The 27,065-nt window shown below is 24.3% G+C and overlaps 1 protein-coding gene across 1 annotated transcript; it reads left to right on the top strand.

The window, feature by feature from the left end:
- The first annotated feature begins 364 nt into the window (after nucleotides 1–364).
- LOC145829271 (uncharacterized) lies at nucleotides 365–24,093 on the top strand. Its single transcript, XM_082937020.1, has 31 exons — nucleotides 365–544; nucleotides 4,444–4,539; nucleotides 4,724–4,872; nucleotides 4,978–5,107; nucleotides 9,020–9,201; nucleotides 10,826–10,932; nucleotides 11,333–11,393; nucleotides 11,512–11,575; nucleotides 11,744–11,816; nucleotides 12,215–12,337; nucleotides 13,748–13,991; nucleotides 14,422–14,477; nucleotides 14,768–14,810; nucleotides 14,981–15,068; nucleotides 16,079–16,173; nucleotides 16,566–16,674; nucleotides 17,201–17,271; nucleotides 17,340–17,388; nucleotides 17,451–17,491; nucleotides 17,778–17,862; nucleotides 18,605–18,694; nucleotides 19,182–19,313; nucleotides 19,632–19,726; nucleotides 19,881–19,971; nucleotides 20,237–20,377; nucleotides 20,462–20,569; nucleotides 20,637–20,708; nucleotides 20,805–20,953; nucleotides 21,444–21,595; nucleotides 22,786–22,947; nucleotides 23,553–24,093. The coding sequence occupies exons 1-31, from the start codon at nucleotides 377–379 to the stop codon at nucleotides 23,801–23,803; spliced, it is 3,477 nt and encodes a 1,158-aa protein (XP_082793146.1). The 5' UTR covers nucleotides 365–376; the 3' UTR covers nucleotides 23,804–24,093.
- Nucleotides 24,094–27,065: the final 2,972 nt, after the last annotated feature.

Raw genomic sequence — 27,065 nt, forward strand, 5'->3', positions numbered from 1 at the left:
TAGAATATTGTCAAGAGTAATTAACAGTATTTGTGAAATATATTGACTAATTTGCAATTAAAAATTGAAAACTTATTTAATAGTTTTATTAATTTTTTGTTGCGTTTTATTTGAAATTTTTTGCTGTTTTTAGATTAAATTTTATTTTGTAAGACAACTGAAAGAATTTTTATACACCAGGTGGTTGACCATATTATTTATAATATTTTTTTTCTACTTTAATTCTATAGGATAGATTGTTGTTTTGTATTAATAAGCTTTTTAAATAATTATAAACTTTATCATTAAAACAGAATCAAATAATAGTTATGAAGTTTTTTGCTACAACTATAAAAGTTAATAAAATTTATACCAATTCAGAATCTAAAATATAATAATGGCAAACGAGTTAGTTTTGAGTTTTATAAACAAGAATCTAGACTTTGAAACACTGAAAAAAGAAATAGAAAATGGTGATGTTGCAAACATTACTACACTTCTTGTTGATGGAAATAAGATTGAAACAGTTTCTATACTTAGTCCTAAAGCATCTCATTTTGCTAAAGTTAGTTATTTGAAAAATTTAATTTTTGATAATGTTAGCTAAATAGTTTTAGATTAATATTAAATATTAAACAAAAAACTTAAATTTAATCATAAGTTCATTGGAATAACTCAATAAAGTATCACTTAACTTTGTTTTTTGCTATCAATGGTTGGGCTCTACTATTAATTACAAATTTATTTCATTTTGTAAATTTTTATGTTATATACCAACTGAAAGATTTGAAATTTCTAGTTTTAAAAATATATAAATTAATTTAAATTAAATTTTAACCTAATAAGAAAACATGTTATATGAAAAACCATATTTTAATTAAAATACTTTTTAATCAGCGATTGTTACTTGAGTGACACTGTTTCTCCTAAAAGGATCTTCAGAGCTTTTAAAATAACAATAAAATAACACAAATAACATAAATATATATAGTAATTTCAAGTAATGAGAAATTAAATAAATAGTAATTAATTAGTCATTGTAATTACATACAGTAACCTTTCGCACTTGTGACGTTACGCACTCTCGTTTAGTTAGCATTTTACAGTTTTAAATAGTTCAAAACTAAAATTTTAGTTTATTTAAATATTGCACAAATTACGTTTATTGTATATTTTTAATTTAACATGTGTTTTAAAATACTAACTTACCTCTCTATGTCTTTAGACTTTGTTAACTTATGTTCTTTGACTAAGTGATAAACATTAAGTTATACCTCAGTATATCAGAAATTTTGTTAACAATAAGAGATTAAATTAAAATTCTAAAAGAAATATAACTGTGTTAAATAATGAAATAATAAGAGTTTAAAACACAAATAAATAATACAGCACTATTGCCCTATATATGAACAAACACCATTTCTTAATTGTAAACAAATGCCTAGTTACAAATTGTATTTGCTAAGTAGAATAGAATACAAATGTTAAGTATCAAATAAGTCACATATAAATAAAGATAAAATATACTTATTACTAAAGTTAGTAAAATTTTTATACTAGTATTATTATTTTATATAATATTTAATCCTTATTTTTAATATATGTATAGTTTTATCTTTTGTTTTCATATTTATAAATAAAGTAAACAAGTTGTTAAAAGTAGAAAAGTCCCCAGTCTGCTTATAACTAGAAGCAATATCAAAAAACAGCTATTACAGTAAGTATATTTGCTGCCTCTCGTATCTTTACTATATCTCATATCTTTACGCACTTTTTCTGGGACACAATGTGCATAAATAAGCGAGAGGTTACTGTACTTAAACACAGAAAAAAATAACTGGATCTTAAATGGGGGCATGTAGAAGTTAGTTCTGTTCTTACATTAAGTGCTTTGACTCTCACTGCTTCAGCAATGGCCATTCTTTCTGGATTGCAGATAAAGAAATTATCTTTCTTTCTGGGTACTGAGCAGTTGATTTTAAATAGCAATTGCCATTTAATTTCGGAGAATTGGATCTTATTTGAAATTCAGGGTTGCCAGAAAACTTAAAAATCTGGAAAAACCTGGAGAAACCTTGAAATACCTGGAATTTGACAATTTATGCTAAGATACCAAGGGAAACCTGGAATTTGAGAAAAAAAAAACCTGGAAAGGTCTGGAATTTTGAACAAAAGTCCTTAAAAAACTTGGAATTTTAAACAATTTGACATAATGAGTAGAAAAAATTCAATTTGACACAAAAAATCTATTGTTTAGAAATTTTTTTTTGTCATCATCAAAAGTATTTTTTATTAAAAAACATATTTGAAGTAGCTTAACAGTATCTTTTCAATGTTTTTATACTATTTAACACAGGTTTTTACTTTAAACTTAACTCTAAACTAAAAATAGACCCAAAAATGTCTATTTTTGAAAACCTGGAGAAAATTTACCAAAAAACATTTGGCATCTCTGTATAGTGAATTTAGCCAGGGCTGTTGCTTGTAATTTCTTGAGAATGCTGTGCTTGTATGTTGCCACTCTTGATTTGAAAGAAACTCTCGTAGAATCAATGTATTCCCTATCTCTGACTGTTGCTTTATATACACCCTTTAAAAGGCATTAACTATTTAATGGGCAATTCATATTGTTTCTGCAATTGCACGTTCTATTCTGTTCATTTTGTTAGGTAACAAAGCCTCTTGTTAGAAGGTTATTCATACAGTTTTATAACTTAAGTATTTTACAAAGTTTTCTTTTTTAATACTGACTAAATCTTAAAACGAAATAAAATGATTTTATTTTAGGAGTAACCTTTGTCTTATTTTTTAGAGCTTTTATTAAACACCTTTTATTTTGTGAAAAATTTATTTACTTACCCATTATGGCCTTAATTGTACTGTAGTAAAATTTAATTTTTGCCATAGATGGTTTAAAATTTAAAAAAGTTAAAATTAGCCATTTTTTAAAAGTTAAACTTCTGTACAATGATTTTTTTTATAGATAAAAAAAAGTTTAACTAACTTTTGAGTTATAATCAGTTTAATAAAAAGAATTTGATACAAAAGTATAAAGAAAAATTCTTTTTGTCAATTTTCTCTGACTTTAAAAAGAATATTTAAATATCTCTTTTACCTTTTAATCGACCACCATCAAATTTTTTTGGAATATTTATTGCTTTAAAATAAAAAAGACACATTATAATGATATCATATATTAAATTTTTTTTTTTTTACCAAAAGTAAATATATTATTGTATGAAAAAAGTTATATATATTTTGACCTAAAATAAAAAAATGCTACAATAAAATTGTGTGTTACCAAGTTAAGGCTAGACTGATAAAGTTAAAGTTCAATTGCTGAAAAACTGTATGAAAGAAAAGACTTTTAATGAAATAGTTTCTTTTTTCATTTTTAGTTCTGTCTTTTTATACAGACGTTATTGAATTCTCTGACCTTGCACACTTTTATATCAAAAACTTATTTGAATTCCGAAAAAAAAGGAAAGTAACAATAACATCAACTTGCAAAAAAAGATCCTTACCTTCTATGGCAGATGTTTCAGGTTTTTGATAGTCGTTTTTGATGATCATAGGCAAAATTTTGTGCAAATTTTTGTAGGTGACAGTTTAGTTTTTACTCTTCATAACAGACCAAAAACATATAGTGTAGTTTTATAATTTGCTGTCACTTGTACAAAATCAAGTTTGCCAATCATAATTTAACTTTTAATGGGCTCATCCCATTGAAAATATGAATATGCTCACTGGATGCATTGTTATTTATGTCTATTACCCATCTCTTCCTTATGGCCTTTTACAACTAAAAAACACACATAATTGTACGGTTTTTAATATTCAGCGTTGTCAAAAAATCTGGAATCCTGAAAAACCTGAAATTTTACATAATTAGTAATAGGATTTTGATTTGACACAAATAATCTATATATCATATAGTTTAAAAAAAGTTGTCATCATCAAAAAATTTTTTTAAATAAAAAATGTAGTAGCTATAACTATAAAGTAGCTTTGAAGTATCTTTTCAATTTTTTTTATACTATTTAACACAGTTTTCTCTTAACCTTAACTTTAAATCAAAAATAGACCCAAAAATGTGTACTTTCAAAAACCTAGAGGTAATTTTGAAAATCTGGAGAAATTTTGCCTAAAACATTTGGCAACCCTGAGGCCTGAGTATTAAAATCTAAAACAAAATGTTTATTATAATTTTAACTTGAATATTTTTTATTTTAAAACTAGTCTTTGAAATACTTAAAGAGGTTTGATTTAATCATTTGAGAAGCTTGTGTTCTCAGGAATTTTTTTACAACATTCTTTTTTAGTTATATTTTAAACATAAACATGCTTTATTTAGATTTAAAATAAATTTGAAAATTACAAGGGCTGTTCTTGATAAATTTTATAGTTTTTTATTTGAAAAAAAAACTTTGTTTATAATACTTAGTAATGTTCTAAAATTTGCAGGTATCATTCTCAAACAATCAGTTGGCTTCGTGCTCAATGCTTAGTCAGTTTAGAAATTTGAAAGTACTAAATTTGTCAAGCAATGTTTTGCCAAATGTAAGTGGTAATCTTAAAATATTGAAAAACAATTTCGAAAAAAAAAGTACATTAATAAGTTGATTTTATGCCTTGAGTTTTTGAAATTTAAATTTATAATTGTTCTACTGTCATTATAAATATTGAATCAAGCATAATTATTTTCAAAATTATAATTAAGCATAATTTGTATAAAAATTTTTAGATAAAAGGAGTTTCAGAACTTAAAGGTTTAGAATGGTTAGATATAAGCAAAAATGTAATTAGTGACATAGACGAATTATCATATTGTAAACAAATTACTTTTTTAAATACATCCTGTAATAAGTTGAATGTTGTTCCATATCTAAAAAAGTAAGTAAACTTTGTAGTAGTATGAAACTATGTTGTTGTTTTTGTAGATGTGTTAATTATATATGTTTGTTATAACTACTTTTTTAATTAAACTAAGTTATACAGGCTTTGCAAACTGAAAACATTATACTTAGATGGCAATTTAATTGCTTCTTTGAAGTACTTTGAAGAAAACATTTCTGATAGTGTTCAAATTTTGTCATTAGAAAACAACAAAATTGACAACATTAATGATGTGAGTTTGAATATAAAACATTTTATAAATTTTGTATATTTTGCATTAAAAGTTTATTTACTTGATAATTTTTGTCATTGTTTAACAGTTATTGTGTTTGATAGGAAAACTTATTATACAGAAATATAGAAAAAAATTAAGTAAAAGACTATTTATAGAATGTAAGTTAAAAGATAGAGAAATAATTTCTTGGTAATGTTGTATTGAAAATAAAAACTAAATAGACAGTAAAATTACAAACAAAACAATGTTTCACTCCTATACTTGCATATAGGAGATCCTCAGTTGTTGTAAATAGGTCTTATTCAATATTTGAATATCATTTGAATAATAGATATTCAAATATTGAATAAGACCTATTTACAACAACTGAGGATCTCCTATATGCAAGTATAGGAGTGAAACATTGTTTTGTTTGTAATAAACTGTTGAAATAAATATTGAATATAAATCTCCTTAAAGACATTTAAGTCGAGAACTTTAAATTGTTTGATTTAAAACAAGTTACATTATTAGACAGTAAAACTAAAAATCAGCTTCTTTAAACATTAACGAAAAATACCTAGTAATTCTAAAATTAGAGCTGTTAAGTTGTTATTTAAACTATTGTTAAGTCTATAATTTCTTTAAAAAATATATGATAATTTTAGGTAAGATTATTAATTTATGTTTTGAATTAGTTAGTTTATAAACTGATACTTGTTAGTAAAAAGTTGTCAATTTAGTAAAATTTAGCTTGATTTTCTTTCAAGTCTGAATAACTGTTTTTCCTAAATAATTTTTAAAGGTAAACATATTGCTGTGAATATTCATAAAAGCTAAAGACTAAAGTAAACATTTTGTGTAGAAAAGTTACACTATTGATTTAGAAATAAATAAAGTACAGTTTGAATTGAAAAAACAAATATTTATTTATTAACTATATATGTATGTATAAGTTTAGTATAAAAATACTTTTTTTTGTACAGCTGTTTCAGCGCAGTACACGCTTTCTTCAGCAAGGTTTTTATTAAATAAAAGACCAGTTATACGTATGAGTACAAATTTTACAAAATTAAACATTACACAATAATAGTGTGAGCACATTTTTAACAACATTCAACAGCATTCTAAACACAGATTTTAGAAAACTGCTTACAGTATTACAAACAACCAGTTTGTAATATGTTTCTTATGTTTATAAATTCCAATTTCTTAACTTTCAAAACTTCTACCTCTCTGTGTTACATAATTTATGCCTAATATTTAGACTGTATTTAATTTCGTTTTTGCTAATGTTTTCAAATAAATTTTAAAATTGGTTTTATTATTTTTAAACGTCCTTATATATACTGCATTACCATGTTTTTCTGTTTTAATTATATTTATGCAGGGTTGCCACACACTCACGAAACTCAGGGAATTTTAAAATTATAGAAAATCTCAGGGAAACTCAGGTAATTTTGATTTTTTTTAGACTACGGGAAACTCAGGGCAGTTTTGATTTTTTCTAAAAAAATCAGGGAAGTTTTAAGATTTTTAAAAAACACCCGGGATTCTTTTTCTAGATCAAGAATGAAATTTAGTTATCCCAGTTTCAATATTTTGTTCGGAAAAATTAACTTTATTATTTTTTAATTGCTTATTTAGATTTTTTTTAGCCTAGTTCTTCAATATTCTTAGAATTAACATTTTAATTCTCTTTTTAAAAATTTAAGTTTATATTTATCATGACTAAACTTAAACAAAAACAAACAGTTTAGAGAAATGAAAATTGTGGTTATCTATGCATTGAAAAGTTCTATTAAACTTTTAGTTTTTAGTTACTAATGTAATTTAATAAATTATCCTTATTTTTTAAATAAAGTTATTTGTAATTTGTTTATAACTGCTTGTTTTCAGTGAAAAAAATCAAAAATGAGTATAGATTAGTGCTGTCTTACTTTTACATAAGAGGTTAAATTTTTATTTGTAACTAATTACAAAAGTTTGTCAATTAAAATGTCAAGAAAATTAAACTATTTTTTATTATTTGTAAAGTTAACTGACAAGTTTACCCGAAATTGTGCACAGTTTTGTTAATATCAATTGATTTAACCTTTTAACATTGAATTTTTGAAAACATTTTTTTTCATAAGTTTAGTAAGCATCTAATGCAGAAACATACACATAATACCTTCCTTTTATTATAAAAGAAGAAAAATGAGCATGAGGTATTAGTATTTTGCACCTGAAGCTAAAAAAAATAATGTTTTGAAAAAAACTCAGGGAAACTCAGGGAAGTTTAAGGTTACTCAGAGAAGTTTCTGGTCACTCAGGGGAGATTTTTGACTCAAAGAGTGGCAGCCCTGTTTATGTTTTATTTAGCAATCTTTGAATGATAACCCTGTTCACCCAACACAAGACTTGTTATTATTTTCAGATTTTACAGTAACCCTATAAATAAAGTTTTCTGCTAGACATTTGCCATTGATCTGACACTCTTTTTTTGCAATTGCACTTTTGTACGAAGGGTCAAATATGCACAAAGGGACACTTTTGTACGAAGACACTTTTGCACAAGGGGTCAATTTTGCACGAAGATACTTTTGCACAGAGGGTCACTTTTGCACAAACAGATAAAAAGAAAAAAATAAAGCAAAAACATAAATTTAAAAAAGATAAAAATTAAGTTGCGGACTGTGTGTAAGGGTTAGGGGTAAAAGTGATAGTAAAAAAAATCATTAAAAACTAAAATTAATTAAAAAAAAAAAATCAACCCATGAAAAAGTGACCCCACGTGCAAAAGTTTCTTTGAACAAAAATGTCCCTTCGTGCTAAAGTGTCTCTTCTTGCATATTTGACATCTACCCATATATTTTTTTTATAATTTTGTACTAATACTTACACCTTCCTTTTTATTAAATAAAAAACTGGCTGAAGAAAATGTGTTGTACACTGAAACAGCTGTACAAGGAAAGAATTTGTGTAACTAAACTAATAATTGGCAACTAAAGAAAGTAATGAGTCTCTTTTAGCAATCACGGACTCCATAAGACAAGTATATATATAATTAAGCAACATTGAATGTTAGTTGTTTTTATATTAAATAAATATATCTGCAACAAAATTTGCATAGAAAACTTTGACAATTATAAGTCGGAAATAAATAATTAACTATATGCATACTGCATTTATATAATAAAGCATTACCTTTTTTAATTTGTATAAGACAAAAAGCTTATTAGTTCAAAATTTAATGTTTTTTGTTTTTTTAATTTGTTTTTTATGTTTTTAAACTAACTTTCTCTTTTAAGTTTTAAATAACTTCTAAACAAGATCTGTACTTACTAAAGTTTCTAGTAACTAACTGAGTACAAGCTATTATGTAATAACAGGGTTGCCAAAAAACGTGGAATCCTGGAAAAACCAGGAATATCAAGCGAAAATCACTAAAAAATATAGAAAAACTTGAAAACTTAAACAGTTTTTACATGTCAAGTAACGAAATTTCGATAAGATCTAAAAAATTGACATAAAGATTAAAAAAAAAATTAGTATCATTTAATTTTTTCAATTGAAAAACACATTTAAAGTAGCTTTACAGTATCTTTTCAATGTTTTTATACTATATAAAAAAGTTTTTTACCTTAAGTTTAATTTTTTACTAAAAATGGAACAAAAAACTTCTTTTTTTAAAACCTTTAAGAAATTTAGAAAATCTGGAAAACTTTACAAAACATCTTTGGCAACCCTGTAATAAGTACAAACATTTTAAAGTAGTATTTAAAAGGTATTTTTTTATATTATATTGTACAGCTGAATTTTAAATTATTTTACGTAAAAAATATGTTTATTAATGTTGAGTTTAATGTATAGAGAGTAAAATTGTTTTATGTATAGCTTAAAATTTAAAGAAAATGAATTAATCAGTGAAAATTGTTTTAACTTTAGGTAAAATACTTGACCTATTTGAAAAACTTATACAAGTTGTCATTGTGCGAAGTAACAGAGAAAAGTGATATGATTTTAACTTCGTCGTATAGATCGGTTGTTTGCAGTTATTTAGAAAATCTACAATTTTTGGATGAAGTTGAGACAGGTCTTTCTAGTTATAAGAAAGATGGTTTTGACAAGTTTGTTAATATTCGTATATTTCTTATGTAATTAGTTTTTTATTATACCATCGTGAATTAAAAGAAAGTAAATTATTTTTTAAGTCAGAAAAAGTTGTTTACAAACATTTTACGATTTAATTAATGTTCAATTAGTGTTTATATTTTTGTTTTATAGATACGTTGTGAAACAAATTTTTTTTGAAAGCAATATATAATGCTTTAAAAAAAGTTAGTTAAATTGAGGAAAGTAATATATTTGACTATAATGATATAGGTTTCTTTTTGCTAAACTAAAAAAAAAAAAAGGTTAAAGTTATATATTTTTATTCAAACATTTAAATCTTGATATGCTTCTGGTATTGACTATTTTTTTAAAATAACGTAAACATTTTTTTAAACTTTTTGTATATGTTATTAAATCTCGTTTTAATTTATCCTAAAAATCTTCTAAGCTATAAGAGAAGTTTTGATTATCTTGATTGTATAATATTTGATGATATTTGAACATTGGTACCAAATTTGGTATAACTGACTCTAAGATAATACTATTTTGAAAAACAGGTTCTAAAAATATTTTTAAATTGTAAATAGGGGTACACATAGCATTTTTTGCTATAAATTGGAGTTAAAATGCATCTATCTAAACCATGATTTCCCAAAAAAGGCCATTTCAGAAAGTTAGGGGGCCATAAGCTGAAAACAGGCTAAAGGGGGGTCATGAGTAGTAAAGGTGTCATAGGAGGGCCATGAGGCCATAATTTAAAACTAACACTAGTTATTCTGGAGTTAATGATGAAGAGAAAAAAGTCTTAAGCGAATTTAAAGGTAGTCTTGTAAAAAAATTTGGCGGAGTAGGCCATAGCAGTTTATATTTATTATAAGGGGTCTTATGCAAAAATTTTGGGAAACTCTGGTTTAAACCTTTTTAGCTTAATACATTTAGTAATTAAAACATGTTTTATTGAAGTGAAACTATTTTTTAGTTTATTATGAAATATAAAACGTATTTATAAATATACTTCGATGTTTTTCTCTTAGATTTAAATTATAGTTAAACATTAATTAAAGCTTTGTTTAAAGCCTTATTCAAATTACCTCCGCCTAGTTTTACCTCAACGAGTGATAACCCTAATTAAAATTAATTTCGATCCAAGATAATTATTTTATATATTTTGCTCATTTAGCATAATATAACTTTAAGGAACTCGTTGATTAGTTAACTTTGTGGTTTTCATTTAAATATCTTATTACATACACAAAATGATTGAACATTCTATTCTGAAAAACAAAAGTTTTTATTCTTTAAAAAAGTTAGTTGTTTTGTCAACATAAGGATTCTAAAAAAGAAACCTAAAGCTCAAATTAATATTTAGTTTAAAAAATTAACACCTAGCTCTCAATATTTTTTTTATAGTTTTACATCTTTAATTGAACTTAAATAACTTAAAAGTTCTAACTAGAATTTAGAGCTGTGTAGTAACTATAATATTTATTAAATTTTTGTTGAAGTTTCTGCATGTATTATTTTTAATAATAAAAAAAAAATTATAACAAAAAAAGCATAAGGTAAGTATACTAATAATTTTAACATACTTTAATATTTATACGATCATTAAACTTTCAATTACAATTTTTTTTACAGTAAAAACATTCATAAAAATAAGCACAGTGCAAATGAAATAATATTAGATGATGTTGAAGAAAATTATGTATATAAGAAAAAACCTACTACACCTTACAAACAAAACGGTTAATTATTTGTTTTTATATTAATATTAGAATTATGACGTTGTAAATTTTCTTAATATTTAAACCTATAAATATAAAATAGTAAAGTTACAAAAAATATTTAAACTATCTAAATAAGTTTTCAAGTATTATGTGGTTGTATTTGAAAAGGATTATACATATTTTTTAATAATATTTAGCTAATTTTATTTTTCTCTAAATACCTTTATTATTATTTGGTCTATAAAATATAACATTAAATAAACAATAAATTTAAACCCTCTCATAAATATTTTGTGGTTTTTTTTTACTTTAAGAATTAATTGAGTTAAAACAAGACAGATTTTATTTAAAATAAGAAATATCAAATTTATCCTGTTCACTTAGATTATAAATCCTGATGTGTTAATGTTTAATATAGGTTTGTTTCAACCCCAACCAAGAGACGAAAAGTTCCAAATGTTTCTTTCTCCAGTCAGAAGGTAAAATACAATGATATTTAGACATATAATTTATTTATTTAAAATTTACAATTTTTAAAATCGTTTTACTAATACTTAGTAAAAGTTCAAGAAAAGTAAATAATGTTTTTATTTATAGTTCAAGTCCGAACCTCACAAATCCAACAATACGACCTGTTGAACATCAAGTCGAACCATCTAAGGTGATTTTGTTTTTAAAGTTGGGATTTAGTAGAAAAAAAAATTTAAAACAAAAAAACTCTACCTAGTTTTATTGGGTTTAATTTTTCTTAGTCAATTTACTAAAATAATGTAATATTTTAAAATGCGTTTAAACAGTTATGGTATTTTGTAATTTTGTATGTATGCAGAACTCGATTGAACAAATAAAAGATGAGAGCATTGAGGAAAATTTGCTGATATCTGAATCTGAGTTTATTTCGAGTTAGTATAAAGTAGAAATTATATGCTAATATTTGTAAGGATTATAAACTTTTTTTTTTGTTTTTTATGTACATACTTTTACTAACTGTTTTTTACAAACATACAGGTGAGTTGTAAAATAAAATTATAACATATACAAATAATTAAATTTTACTGATTGTTTGAAAATTTTTAAAGTTTGTTGAAATTTAAATTGTAATATTTTTATTCAGCTTGAATGGATGAACATTTCAATAGATACTTTTTATTTTTACTTGATTAAAATCAAATGTTATACTATAAATAAAGAACAAAAATTGTGACTAGTAATAATATCTTCATCACTTGGAAATTTAGTTATACAGGTAATTAACTTAATCACAAACATTTATTTAAAATCAATTACCATTTGTTACTAGGCACTTCGATTCCTCCAAAGATTTTTAGTGGCTGTTTAAATGAGGAAGTTGAAGAGTTTGCTTCACTAAAAACACTAGATGATAATGAAGTAAACGAAAAGTTTGATGTCACTTTATCAAATGGTTATTTTTCATTCAGATTTTGTATTAAAGAATTTTTTGATTATTTTTAATTAACAAAATAATATAACAAAATACATTTCATTTTTCTTAAATTTAATTGAGTACTTTCGTAGTAAGGCTCATCAGAAATTTTATCTGACTAAGTTACACTGAATTGAAATTAAAATAAAATTATACTGTAGAATAAGGTTTTAAAATATATTAAATGTTAACGGGTATGGTGAAGCGTTTCATCAGACTTTGTTCTCTTTACTATCTTGAAGGCGAGTTGAAAACACTTCAAAATACTTTCCTTTCCCTTGGTTATCCAGGTAACTTAGTATCGAAAGTTATAACAAGAGCTAAAAGTTCAACAGCTTTAAAAATGATTGGCCCTTAGAAGTGTCCAGTATGTATACTTAAAACTTCCATACCTTGGAAATATTTCTAAGAGGTTTTCTAAGAAAATTTCAGAGGAAATAAACCAGGTTTTCAGCTCTGTTCATTTAAGAACAGTTTTGTATACTGATCGACCTCTAAGTGGAATTTACAAAGAGGTTTCTTCCACTTAGAAAAAAGTAACATCATCTATAAATTTAGTAATCACTGTGGTAGTGATTACGTGGGAAAAACATCTCAAAGGTTTCATGTAAGAATCGATCAGCATGTTCCGAAAATCTTGAAAAGTTGGTTTGGTGGTCGTTCGGAGAAACCAATGAAAAAATACTTCTCAGCGATTGGGCAACATTTGTTGGACGATCTGGAGTGTGCTAAAAACTATAAAAAGGAGAACTTTTGAGTCTTAGTTAAAGCGGAGAACTCTTTTCAGGTACATATTCTGGAAGCCTTATGCATTCAATCTTTAAGGCTCAGTTTATGTAAGCAGAAAAAGTTTGTATACCAGATTAGACTTTTTAAATCCTTATTTAAATAGTTTTAAAGTAATTAGTTTCCCGTTAAGATTTTTTTTTAAGTTTAGTTTTATTTTCATTTTTATCGCTGGTTTATTTTAGTTTGATTTTAATCTAACGAGTTTTAGTACAGCAAAGTTCTATAGTATAAGCATTTATTTAGTTTTGACATTCGATTATTACGTCATTTTATATTTAAGAACTTTATTCTACAGTATATATTACAATTTCAATTCAGTGTAACTTGATTGGATAAAATTTCTGATGAGCCTTACTACGAAAGTACTCAAATAAATTTAAGAAAATTGAAATGTATGTTGTTATATTTTTTAAATAAGTTATGCACCGGTAAAAAGCTGTTTTAGTCATTTATGAAGTAAATATTTGCAATCGTTTAAACTGATCTATTATATAAGCTTGTAAAAGTTTCTGAGCAGTTACTTATTAATATTTTGCAGATAAAAATATTACAATACGAAGTTTTAAAAACTCAATAAATTAGGCGAAAACAAAATATTAGGCGACTCCGCAGCGGCAGCAAACGGATTCTCGAAATACGAGGAATACGAGATGCGTCCGATTAAGGGATTGGACAAGAAAGTTCAGGTGGAGATGTACGGGGCACTTCACCAGCAACCCGTGTCCACCAACAAGCGACCGCAGCCGCTTAAGAAGCGAACCGGACCGACTTCCAAGCACGAGTTTGGCAAGGGCCATGAAAAAAACGTTTCTTCTTCTATGAAAAGCAACAAAAAACATGCTGTGTAAATGGTCTTACTTACTATATTTACTTACATCAAAGATATTTATATATAAGAATGATAAACAAATCGGATTTATAGAAAATGTTTTTTTCTTTCTACTAGCTGACCTTTTATTGTCTTACTTAAAGCTTAACTAATTTAAGATATAGTTTTTATAGAAAGTTGTAATATATTTTTAAACAGCAAGTTCTCAAAATGTTTAGCATTAGCTTTAAAAATATTAAAGTCAATTTATTATTATTATTAAAGTTCTATTAATTTAAAACCTTGATTAAGAAAATACCTTGAGATTTGATTATGAACTTACACTTTTTTAAAATTAATACTTAGGTTTAATACTTTGTATATTATAATTTTATATAATTAAAAAAAAAAATAATCTTTAATTGTTTTAGTGTATGTTTGCTCGACTCAATTTAAAACTTTACAGTGTAAAAGAACCGAGTAGGAAAAATGACCTTTCAAAAGCAGTAAAAAATAAAACACGTTAGTTTTTGATTAGTTTTGTTAAAAAATTCAGTTATGATTATTTTTATTCTAATAACTTATTACTAAAAACTATACTTTAGCAATAAAAATAAATTTTTTACACTCAAAAAATATTACTTATAAATTGTTTTATTTAACTTTTAAAATGTTCAAGCAAGAATAAACTAAAGAAAGTCATAAATTTGGTTTTAATAAAACTTAGAGATACAATACTGAGCTACGCATTGAAAAAACACAGACATAAAATTGTAAGACTTTTTTATAATAATTTATCTGTAAAAAAACAGACTCTACTTCAAAACTACCTAGACTGGAAACAAATTTCACAAGGTAATTATGTTTTACTGAGATTATAAAAATGTTTAATGAACTAACCTACTTATTTTTAGAAACTATGAAAAAATTCAAAGCTTCAATTTTTAAACTACTTCTATCTTTATTACTTTATATGAACTAAACTTTTGTTATCGATAATAATATTTTAAATAATTAACACACAGTAAGAAGAATGAAAAATTAAGTAATCACTTCAGAGAAATGATTTCCAAGCCTACAAATAAAATGGATCATGCTGCAATTATCATACAAGTAGATATAAAGTTTATTTACTTGTGAATTAATACAACGATATAACTGTGTTAATTAAGAAAATAGCTTTACAGTTTTACAGTCGTGCAAAATAAATTGAGCTGTAGGAAACATTATATAAGACTAGTTCGAAATGTAATTGTCTAGAATACTGTTTTAATTTACTAGATAGTCTGTAAAAATTTTAAAGCAATATTAGTTATTTAGTTAAAAAAACTATATGTTTTTACCAAATTACATGTTCTTTTTGTTTTATTTATTAAATGAAGTATTTATTTGAAGTAAATCCATTTTTTACTGGTTAAAACAGTCAAATTTTGAAGATGGTAAATTTAAGGCCACATGGGTTTAAATATGTTTTGTACAATTTGCTCCAAATTTGTAGCTTTTGCCAAGTTTCCAGTTAATTTTACTATTTAAAAACACAAAATAACTCTTGATAAATCGGATTAAAGTTGGAGAGTTTATTAAGTTGCTTATTAGGCAACAAAAAAAAAACTACTTCATCAAAATTCATATCCTCGTATGGTTTTCAAACAACTTTTTTTTCTGAAACCTTGATTAAATGAAATAAAAGGATTATTTAAAGTGAATTGTAAAAAAAAAACATTTTTTTAAATATAAAATAAAATGTTTTTTTTTATTGAAAACTTCTAAGCTAAAAAATCCTTCAACAAGAATTATTGTTTATAAAGATTAAGCGGTGAAAGCTTAAAAACGATTGCTTAAAAATATTAGGAATAACTAGGTTTCTAATAAAATAGTTTGTTTTTCGATCAATCTTTAAGCTTGAAACTTAAAAGACTTAGTAAGACATATATTAGCCTAAACTATTATTGTAAAACTAACACATACTTAGCTTGCAAAAGTAGTAAACAACTTAAGCTTGTTTTACTTATTTGTTTCAAAATATGATTATACTAAGCTTAACAATAAATTGTGTTCGCTTATTCATATTATATTTCTTTATAAATGTTAAATTAGTTGTAAAATTAAACGATGTGTTAAAGGCTGCATGGAAAGGCTACAAAACCAGAAACATGAATTTGCGAGTTATTAGAATGAGGAATGGGGCCAGAGCAAAAAGATCAGAAGATTACATATGGTAAAATATTTTAATTAGTTTTATTTTATTACATATAATTTATTTTTGAAATTGAAACATCTTTATGATTTGTTACTTTTTTAGAAATCAGTTTGATATTCTTAGTTTAGATTTACAGCTTGAGCTCACGCAATTACTTGAAAATGTTTTTTGTTGACTATATAATGGTTTTTATGCAAAACGTATAGCGTTAAATTTATTAAGTATGTTAAAATTCAATTAGATTTATTAGCTTTGTTGATTCGTTTACTAAAATGTGTTTTAAGGTAAATTAATTATAATTCAAACTATTGAAATTTAAAGTTTTGTAATATTTACATCTAAACTAGTTTACATTTTAGGTTATTTACACAAACAAATTTTCTTTAAAAGTTTAACTAATAAATTAAAAGGTACCTGTGTGAAGAAATGCGAAATATGAAAAGTATTTTAAACAAAGAGCAAAAAATAAGAAAACTACAAATTGCAACACTTAAAAATTTATGGGACAAGGTTGAAAAGGTTTTTTTTAATTTATCTTGATGTTGCCATTCGTTCAGACTAACTCAGAAAACTTTTATAATTTTAAATAGTTTAAAATGACTCGGAATAGTACTAAACTTTCATAAAAACTTTTTATCATTTAGTTTTTGTTAGTTGCCTTATAACGTTTAATTATCTTTTTTTTAATGATTTTTTATAATCTCTAAATGGTAGTTTCAATAATAGTATAAGTAACGTAAATTGAATTTAAAAGTATTTTTACTTAAATGAGTCTCCCATTTGGATAAAATATGGATACTGATTACTGTTTCACATATGTTTGATATGTTATATATTTAGCTTCAAATAGATGTTACCTTTTAATCTTCTAACTTCCAATGTTTTTAATATTGTTAAATATAATTTTGTTTAAAGTTATAAACGCATACCAAACAGTATAAAGTGATAATGTTTTTAATATTTATAAGTTTTTGTGGTAGACACAAAAAAAAAATGAATTGAAAATCTTATATATAGAAAATAATCAATTAAAAATAAATTTCAGGTTCAAAAAAACCCTAATGATAATTGTACAACTGTTACTAACCAGCAACCAGAAAATAAGGATTTTGAAAAGTTAGAATTTTTACTTTGATCAAAGTCTTATTGATTCTTATATTATTTATAACATTTTATTCTTTCAGTAATAACGACGAAAGTAATGGCATTAAAACTGCATCTTCTAATGAAAAAGTTTGTATCTTTATTTTGTGTATTTTGTAAAACAAAAACAAACTTAAGTGTAAAAATTTTAGGTGGGTGATGATGAACACAGGGCTAAACTTTTTTCGGAAAGGTATTTTGCGTTATTATATAAAGACTGCGCATAAAGTTGTCATTTATTAAATTAGTATTTTTTATAACAATGTAGTACAAATTAAGAAAAAAACGTTAGTTAGATAAAATTCTTAACTGTTGTTTTTTCGGTATGTTTTCCTAAAATTAAGATTAAATTGATAAAATTTTTTCATCAAAAACTTCATGTATCTAGAGATCCGTAAGACTAATTATTATAAGTTACATTAAATTTTTTTTTTGTTTTTTTAACTTAAATATATTTTTATGAAAAATATTATTTTCAGAATAGAAACTATTGTGGAAGAAAATAAAAACCTTAATAATGAAAACAAAAGTCTTAAAGATAAATTAGATATCATACAGTTACAAGTTCGATTTAAATCTCTTAATATTCAACTTAATTAGATTGTATTTATTAAATTGACTACTTTAATGGTTTAAAACAAAAAGATTACAAAATAATTAAAGTCTATTTTTTAGCATATCAAAGTTTAGTTCTGGCTTAGAAAAAAAAGTTTTATACTACTTTATAGGATTTAAAATTTTTAATGTAATAATACATTGTTCAAAATTTAAAAGTTTAAATCGTAAGTTTTTTACAACAGTTTGGTGTAGTTTTAAAATTTTTATTTAAACATAAAATTCAAATAGTGTTGGTCTAGATAGGCTAACAAAAATTAAAAACGCTGTACATTACATAAAAGATTGTAATGCTGTCTAGAATCGAATATTTGAAAATTGTCAAGTTTTCGCAAAATTTTGAAAATTTGTTATTAAAAAAATTTTTGTTTTAGTTTATTTTTATTTAGATAATTTTTTATAAAATTTCTGAAAAAAGAAGATTAGATTAAGGATTATTTTTTTGTATATTTAATTTAGATTTTTTGTTCAAGAGGTAGTTTTAATTTTATTCTAAAACAGTTTTTCATCTAAGAAATAATGTTAGTTTTAACAACAAAAGGTGCCTTTGTTTGTCTATATACTTTTAAGTTATATTTATAATTTTTTTAAATATTTTAAGTTGTTATAATTTTTAGGGCATAGATTTTGACACCAGAGTCATACTTAAATTTTTTGTTAATATTTTCGTTTGATGTAACCATGTTTTTAGGTTCTTCAATTGCAAGAAGCCGTTCTCGATTTAAAAAATAAAAAAACTGAGAAGGAAGATAAAAAGTTCATAGATAATTGTAATCTTTCCGTTAGTTTATTAAATTTTTGAAAATTCTGTGCATATTGAATAACACGAAAATATACTTATAAATATAATTATTTAAAGTCATAATTTAGTTAATAATTCTACTCTTTTATCTTATTCTAAATTGAAAATTGTATATTTTTTATTAATTCGAATAATTAAGTGTTATACTACTAACAAAACTGATTATTAAAGAAAAATGCGAAAGTTATTTGTAGCTATTTCATAAAAAAATTAAATAAATCTTTTTATAAACAAATATTTATTTTTTTGTAAGAAAATTTTTCAGTAAACAAACAACACACCAGTATTTGTATTGAATTCATATGTAGAGTGTTTGAAGAAAAAAGCCTTAAGATGTTAATCAGTTTTAGCACCTTAAAATAAATTTTAGTTTAATTTGGAAAAGTTTTAAAATTATATTTACCTGTTTCAACTTTATTTTTTTAGTTTAAAAACTCCATTCAAACTAATATTCAAAAATTTATAGTCGACAACTTTCGACATAGATGACCGAACGGACGAATTTTCTAGCGATGCCGATTCTTTAGATGATAAGTCAGATAAATTTTCATACAAAAAATCAACTGTGGTTAATGAAAATAAAAAATTTTCATTGAAAGTTGGTTTACGTCAAAGTTTTAATAATTATTTTAAACTAGTAAACAAATTAAATTTATTGTTTTGATAGTTGTATTTTTATCTGTATCTAGTTTAATTATGGTTTCACTTAGTTGGCTGTTGCATCAAATAGCTATAAAAGTACTTAAAGTTGTTTTTGATGGTATTTAAAGTAAAGTTATTCCAATGCTTTTTTTCTTTCTCAATCGTGAAAATGTGAAAGTGTTTTATGTAAAAATAAATTAAAAAATATTTTTAGGTTTAGGTTTTTAAAGTTTATTAGCTAGTAACAAAATAATAATCTTAAATAATTTTCCAGAAAACTTCAGCTTTATGTGGCGATAACTTTGAAGAAGTTGCACTTTTTGCAATTTGCTTACAGACATGTTTGTTTTTGAAAAACAACAATTTTTTGTTAGTTTATTTGATTATTTAATCTTTAAAAAAAAAAAAAAACAGTAACACCTGTCAGGAGTAATCTTAGTTGTAATAAAATAATTTCAATGAGCCGCATTAGCTCTAACAGTTTTTTTCTTTGCATTTAAAAAAGTCTTACCAATTTATACAGTGAAGTGAACTTAAAAACAATATACATACATGAAAATGGCGACATTTCTCTGAATACCAGAAAAAGTTCAAGTGAAGACATGACAGATCAAGTACTGCTATAAATTTACTAACTTTTGTATTTTTTACAAATTACTTTAAATTTACTAAGTTTTTTGAGTGAATAGTATAGAATTAGAATCAAAATTTATGTAATTTTTTTTTAAGTGAACGTAGTTTCAATTCACTTGATACTTTATTGACGGAGTATACTACCTTTGTTTAATAATCATATTAAAAAGTATGTTTAGAAAATATTTTTAATCTGTTTAGAAATTAAATAAAACGAACATTTTTTCAGTTTTTACTATTTACTAGGACTGCTTGGCATCTATTGCATTCACTTTTTGGTGTTTGACAGAAAAGAAGGACAATAAGGAGAAGTTGAACAGCTTTCTCACATTACTGGCAGAAATATCAGATGATAGTTTGAAACTTTCACTCAACGATGTCATCTCAGTAAGGATTGTTTTAATAAGTTAACAAAAACGTTTGTCAAAATTTTAAATAATAAAATTGGCTCACAAAAGTTATTTCATACAGAAATGTGAACTTTTCTTGGCTAAAAGAGAAAATACATCCCAAGAAATAATTATGCAGCTGTTCCAAAAAGTTTCCTTGAACATGTCAAGAAAAAATGTCATACCTGAGGTAATTAGCAAAGTCGAATTAATTTAACTTACTTTAGTACAACTTCTAATATTTACCTTCTATAAAGGGTAAACAAAAGAAGATAAAACGAAAGCATTCTACATACCAGCAAAAGGACAATAATAACTCAAACAAGCAGGTAAAAGGCTTAAATTACTTTTAACGAGATACATATTTTTTTAAATGACACCATTGGCAATATGCATTTAAAATTTTACTGATTATTTTTTTATAGAATAAAAACGAAAGTCTCAAACCTCCGACGTCGTTGAAATATGAATTATTTAAAAACGAAGATCGTTCAAATAAAACTTATAAAATAATTCTTTGTTGGCAAAATCCTTTATTGAAACAAAACTTACCTACTCCGAAACTTAATTATTGGTACGTTTTATAGATTTAAGTGGTTGCAATTAATCTTTGTCAGACTTATAACAGGTTTACATAAGTTTCCATAAAAATTAAATTACTATAAAAGTCTTGATGAGTACTAAGTTGTGTTTTTGAATGCCTTTTTTATGCTGTTTAATTTTTAAAAAACTTTCTAATTTTAAACAAGTTCTAAATTACTGTAAACTCGTAAATTAGATTAAACTGCAAAAGTTGTATTTTATATAACAAAAACAATTATCAATTTACCTAGTATGCACAGAATATTTATTTAGTGTTCTATTATGTTCAGTTTTTGAACATTTTAGGAACCACCAGTTAAAACTAATAAACATAGGAGACAAAAAAACTTGTTATGTTTATTTCTTAGACTAAGAAATAAGCTACATTTTAAAAAATATTTCTTTTAACTCATATGAACAAAAAAGTTTCATGCACAGCTAATAGTTAATAAAATAAACAAATGTAAAAAAAACATTTGCAGTATTTACGTCAATGATCAAATGAAAGGTCGGATAGCTTGTTCGAAAACAAGGTGTTTACTTGAAGGATTAAAATACGAAATAAACTATAAAGTTCGAATGAGAATTGACCACGGCTCAGCTTTGTTTTCCGAGCCTCTTTCACTATTTCGCAGTAAGTCAATTGTTATATAAACATGTTTTACTTTCTGTTTTTAAAATAGACTAATTAAATATTATCTTATAATGATATACTTCAAAAAAAAATCGCACTTATTTTTATCGAATTGAAATAATGATATTATTTTAAATACTATTTCACATTAAAAACTCTGTAAGTTATCTAAAGAATTGTTAGTAAAGTAAAGTATTTACTTTCTGGCCACCTCTTTTCAACAATTCTTTTTTAGTTTATGTAAAGCGTTTTTTTATCTTTATTTTCAAAGTTACGTTTTGGCATATGAAATTTAGTCCATGCCAAGCTTTTTATAAATGTTAGTTGATCAACTATCTTCGTATATTTTGTGAATCCTTTAATGTTATTTTTAGCTTTCACTGACCTATAACTTGTTTTTTGAATTATAACTTGATGTATTGACTTAGATTTATTTAATCAGTCCTATTTTAAAATTTAGCCAAAAGTATTGTTTTTAACAGTTTTTTAAGCAACTATATGATAATAATGTCTTCGTACATGGTTTTTTTTCGCTTTGTAAAATTGTTTAATGAATAGTTTCTTAAGCTTTAACATAATTAGCTATTAGTATCTGTCACTTCTATTTTTTTTCTTGCTTTTAGATATAGGTCATGCTTTGATTTAGCCTAATTAGCTTAAATGAAATAAAAAACTCGTTAAATATTAAAGAGGGTTTATTTTTAATCACTTGAAGAAGACTAGGTTCAGTAAGGCTAACTTAGAATAGTTTAAAGTTAAAAAATACTAGTTTGAATATTTTAAATCAAGCTAATTTCGGTTAGTTTAAAAATCTGCTTACTTAGACAAGTTTAAATAAGCATCTTAAAAGAAACTATTTCAAATAAGTATTAAACAAAAGTTTTAGTACAATGTAACATTTAAACAAAATTATTTTAGACTTTTTATTTATAAACAACAATTTTTTAAAGAGTTTATTTAGCAACAATGTTTCTACCGACAGGTGTTTTCAAGCTTGTTTTTTGTAAAGAAGAGTTTACAGCTTGGTAACAGCTGTTGGTAGAAACATTTTTGCTGAAAAAATGTTTTTAAATAGTTTTTGTTTATTAGTCTCCTACTTTGCTAGACCTCAAAAGTTGCTACAAAAAAGCTTATTACATGTCGATGTTTTATTGAAATCAAAAATGTGAAATTAAAAAAATAATTTTTAGGTAGAGGTGAAACAAGTGGCAAGGAACTCTCCAAAATTCACTCAGTTTCAAATAAAGACACAAAATTCACGCAAAAACCCACAGTAGTGAGCAAATCCGCAGATGAAATCAATGAGAAAAATCAGGAATCAGATGCGGACTTTTTTAGTGCTGAAGTTTCCAGTAAGTTGATTTTGTAGTAAAATTCGTATTTGTATATTAAAGATAGATTTTACCCTTAGTGAACTAATATAATATTCTTAAGATTATAATATTATGAAAATATGCACAACATTTTGGTTATGAAATTTATAAAGTTTTAGTTTTGTTTTTAAAAAAATAAGGTTGTTTATATTTGTTTTTTAAATAGACTAATAATTCATCAGAGTAGTTTTGTTTTTAAAGTTGTTAAGTTAAAAGTTAAGCTCAAAAGTATTTGTTTTTTTTATTAATTAGTTACAAACTTGTTTTTCTTTTATATAGTTTTATTTATGTGTAAAAAAAATTAGTTTAAGATTATCATGTTATAAGTAAAGCAATTAAAACAAATAATCAAAATTATACATAAACTACGTTTGAAAAAAACATTCAAAACTAATCAACTTTGTTTTTTTGTTTATAAAATTCCTCATAGTACATAAAAGTTTAAAATAAAATTATGCCTAATATATCTTGTTAAAAATAACAGGAGACAATGTATAATAAGTTGTAACAAAATCAAAATAAATCAAATAAGTTATTTGAAGTATTTTTAGTTTTCAAATAAAGTACTTGTAAAATCAACACAGAAAGCGAAGATTACGGGGCGATAGTGGAGAGGGTGCTCAACCGGTACAAGATGTCGACAGAAGCACTCGATAAACAAGATGAAGCGAGTGAAGAAGTTGTCGAAGAAGACACTGAAGATCATTCGACGAAATCCCCCAGTCTCCCAGTGACATCACAATCAATTACATCACCCTCTTCTTCAACCACCTCAACGAGAAAGTCGCAGCAACTGCTCGAGGAACTGAAGCTGCAGCTTTTGAATAGCGAATGAAGGGACTTTTTACACCAATTTTTTTGAACAACACAAGTATTTTAAAATTTTAAGGTATTTAAATGGTTACTTAATAATGCGTTGTTCTTCCAAGTAGTCCTGTTGTTTTTTTGTTCTTTTATTGGATTTTTTAACCTCAGCTCTGTTTTTGTACTTTGAATGTTGTGATGCGCAATCTGTCTTGTAGCCTTTTTATTGAGATTTTTAGGCTTTGTTGTTATAACTTGCATTAAAAATCTAGGTAGTTCTCTGAAGTTTAAATTTGCACATTTAAATTGAATAAAAACTTATAGCCATTTTTATTTTAACTTACCATATTTTGTTGATAATGAAAATATGACATAAGGTTTAGATATTAAGTACTACTTAAAAAAAATTAATGAGATTATTAAGATATTTTTACAAAAATTTACATTTTATATAGTAGGTTAAGAGTTATAAGTGTTAAACTTTTAGATAGTTTTAATACATTTTACTAAGTATATTGATTTTTAACTTATATTATTTTAATTGAGGTTTGTTAGAAATACATTTAGTTAATGAGTAGTAAAGTTCTAATGTTACTTTTTGAAACATTTCAACTCTCTTTGGCTGTCTTTAATTTTTACTATTTTATATACTCGAATTGATAAAAAAACATTAATCGTTATTTTACATCTAAGTTTTTCATTCAATCCAAACTGTAAAAAAATTCATCTATGCTTTTTCGAGATAAAAAAATAAAATTCTGCTTATATTTTTTATTAACTTTTTGCATCAACTCAATAAACAGCTTGAAATAAAAGAAATAAATCTCTATGTTTTTTGACAAATTTTAAGGTACTTAAGTGTTTACATACTAATTTAATTAGTCAACAATATTATTCATTTAATTAGATTAATTAGTTTTCTTAATAAAATGTTTATTATTTTTTTATTTAATAAAATTTATTATATGAATTTTTGTTTTTCGAACGAAATTTAAAAAAGTTGAGGTGAAAAAACTAGTCATAAAAGCATATTTTGATCCTAAGTTAATAAAATCCCTTTATTACGTTAAGGTAATTGTTTTAATTCACATTCTAGTAAAATAATTAAGCTACTTTTACTTATACATTAATACTAATGTGATAATAGGCTTGTAATTAGTTACACATGTTGTGCTCAAAAATAAGATCGTCAGAGTAGACCAAGTCTACGCTGACTGAGGGTAGAGTACAGATTGCAAGGTGAGACCCGTACGTCGCCAAAAACTTTAGGTGTTCTCTTGTCAATTATATAAATTTTACTCTTTCAATTAAAAAGAAAAGAATTTTGTTGAAGATTATTTATTTAGTAATGTTATAAAATCTCGGGTTTCTTTTTGTAGTTCTTTCTTAGCGTATGAAGTCTATGTAAGTTTTTGTTTGGTACAAGTAAGTCTCAATATCATTGCAGTATATAATTATAAAGTACAATTTTATATACCTTGTTAGTTAATCTGCCTTATATAATTAGTTTTTAGCACTACTTTTAGTTATTTCCTACAGTTTTTTTTATAAAAAAAATGACTAATGTAAAGTCGAAACGTCCTCGAAATCAAACAAACTATAAAAACGTTACTTCAAAATGGTGTTTAATGATTAAGTGAGCTTTTTTTTATATGCACAGTTTATTTATACTGTCAATATAAACGTTTGTTTTTAAGTACTACTATATCAAATAACTTTTGTTTAAGTTTATAAAAATAATTCGATATATGTAAACATAAATAACTGTATTTTTTAAATACTTAACTAATTTCAAGCTGTTTTCAGAAAACAAGCTTTGCCCCGATAAGATTTTTTTTAATCTTAACTTTTGCACAGTATGCTTTTGTGTTATTTGCAAAAATTAAAATATAACAGCAAAAGCTCTAGAGACGCCTTTTAAAAAGTACTCTAACACTTTTTTTAGTGAGATGTACAAAAATGTTATGACTGTTAGATTTTAGGAAACACATACGGTTTATCTCGTCTAAAAGGAAAAAAAAATATTATTACTACTCAATACGCTTTGAATTCTAATATGCTGTATTATGTTTAGATTAATTAATTTGATTAGAGTAATAACAAAAATATTTTTTCAAAGGTATTCTCTTAAAACAGTTAAATACGCGTAAAATACTATATATAAATGATGAAGTACACATAACTTTTAAATTAGTTGTTGTGATATTTTGTCATAAACTATTTATCTTAAAACAATAGATTTTTGATGTTTTTGTTGATTTTTTTTCTAAAAAATAATTATTAGATAAAAAGTTTACAAAAGAAAGTAAAATTTTACGACTTAATTAGAGTGAGTTATTTTTAGTTATATTTACGTCGTTAAAATAAAAACAATTAATGATAAATTAAAGGTGTTTTCTTAAAATAGTTAAATACGCGTTAAATACTATCTATTAATGATGAAGTACACATAATTTTTAAATTAGTTGTTGTGATATTCTGTCATAAAGTATCCATATCCAATATTTATTTTAACAGTTTATTACTAACAAAACAATGTTTCACTCCTATACTTGCATACAGGAGATCTCATATACTTACATCTCCTCCATGTAAGTATATGAGATCTCCTGTATGCAAGTATAGGAGTGAAACATTGTTTTGTTAGTAATAAACTCTTAAAATAAATATTAAATATAAATCTTCTTAAAGATATTTAAGTCGAGAACTTTAAATTGTTTAATTTAAAACAAGTTAAATTATTATAAAGTATTTATTTAAAACAATAGATCTTTGATGTTTTTGTTGATTATTTTCCTAAAAATAATTATTAGATAAATAGTTTAAAAAGAAAATCAAAATTTACGACTTAAATAGAGTGAGTTATTTTTTAGTTAAATTTACGTCGTTAAAATAAAAACGATTAATGATAAATTTAGTAAAAGGACATATTGAAAAAATTTAATTGAAATACTAACATTAAATATTAAGTTGTCATTATCTGAAATTAACAAAAACTTTAGATTTTTTTTATTTCAAAAAATAAATACAATTATTCGTTCTGTAATACTTTTAGTTTGTCGATTTAATTTAATAGCAGTTTAAAAACATATTTTTTATCCAAAAACATTGTATTTATACAATTTTTTATTTGACCTGTTAAAATTTTGAGGTGGTTATTAAAGTGGAAGCTTTATCTAGAAATATTGAGTTTTATTAATATACTTTAGTTAGAAGTTTTGTTTATTTTTTTAGGTATTTATAAAAATGTTAAAACTATTAGAATACTTCTTTTTTCGGTTACAATAACATTT

The sequence above is a fragment of the Thalia democratica genome, chromosome 2 (assembly GCF_965202585.1).
Source record: "Thalia democratica chromosome 2, ktThaDemo2.hap1.1, whole genome shotgun sequence".
In the NCBI taxonomy this organism is placed as follows: Eukaryota; Metazoa; Chordata; class Thaliacea; order Salpida; family Salpidae; genus Thalia; species Thalia democratica.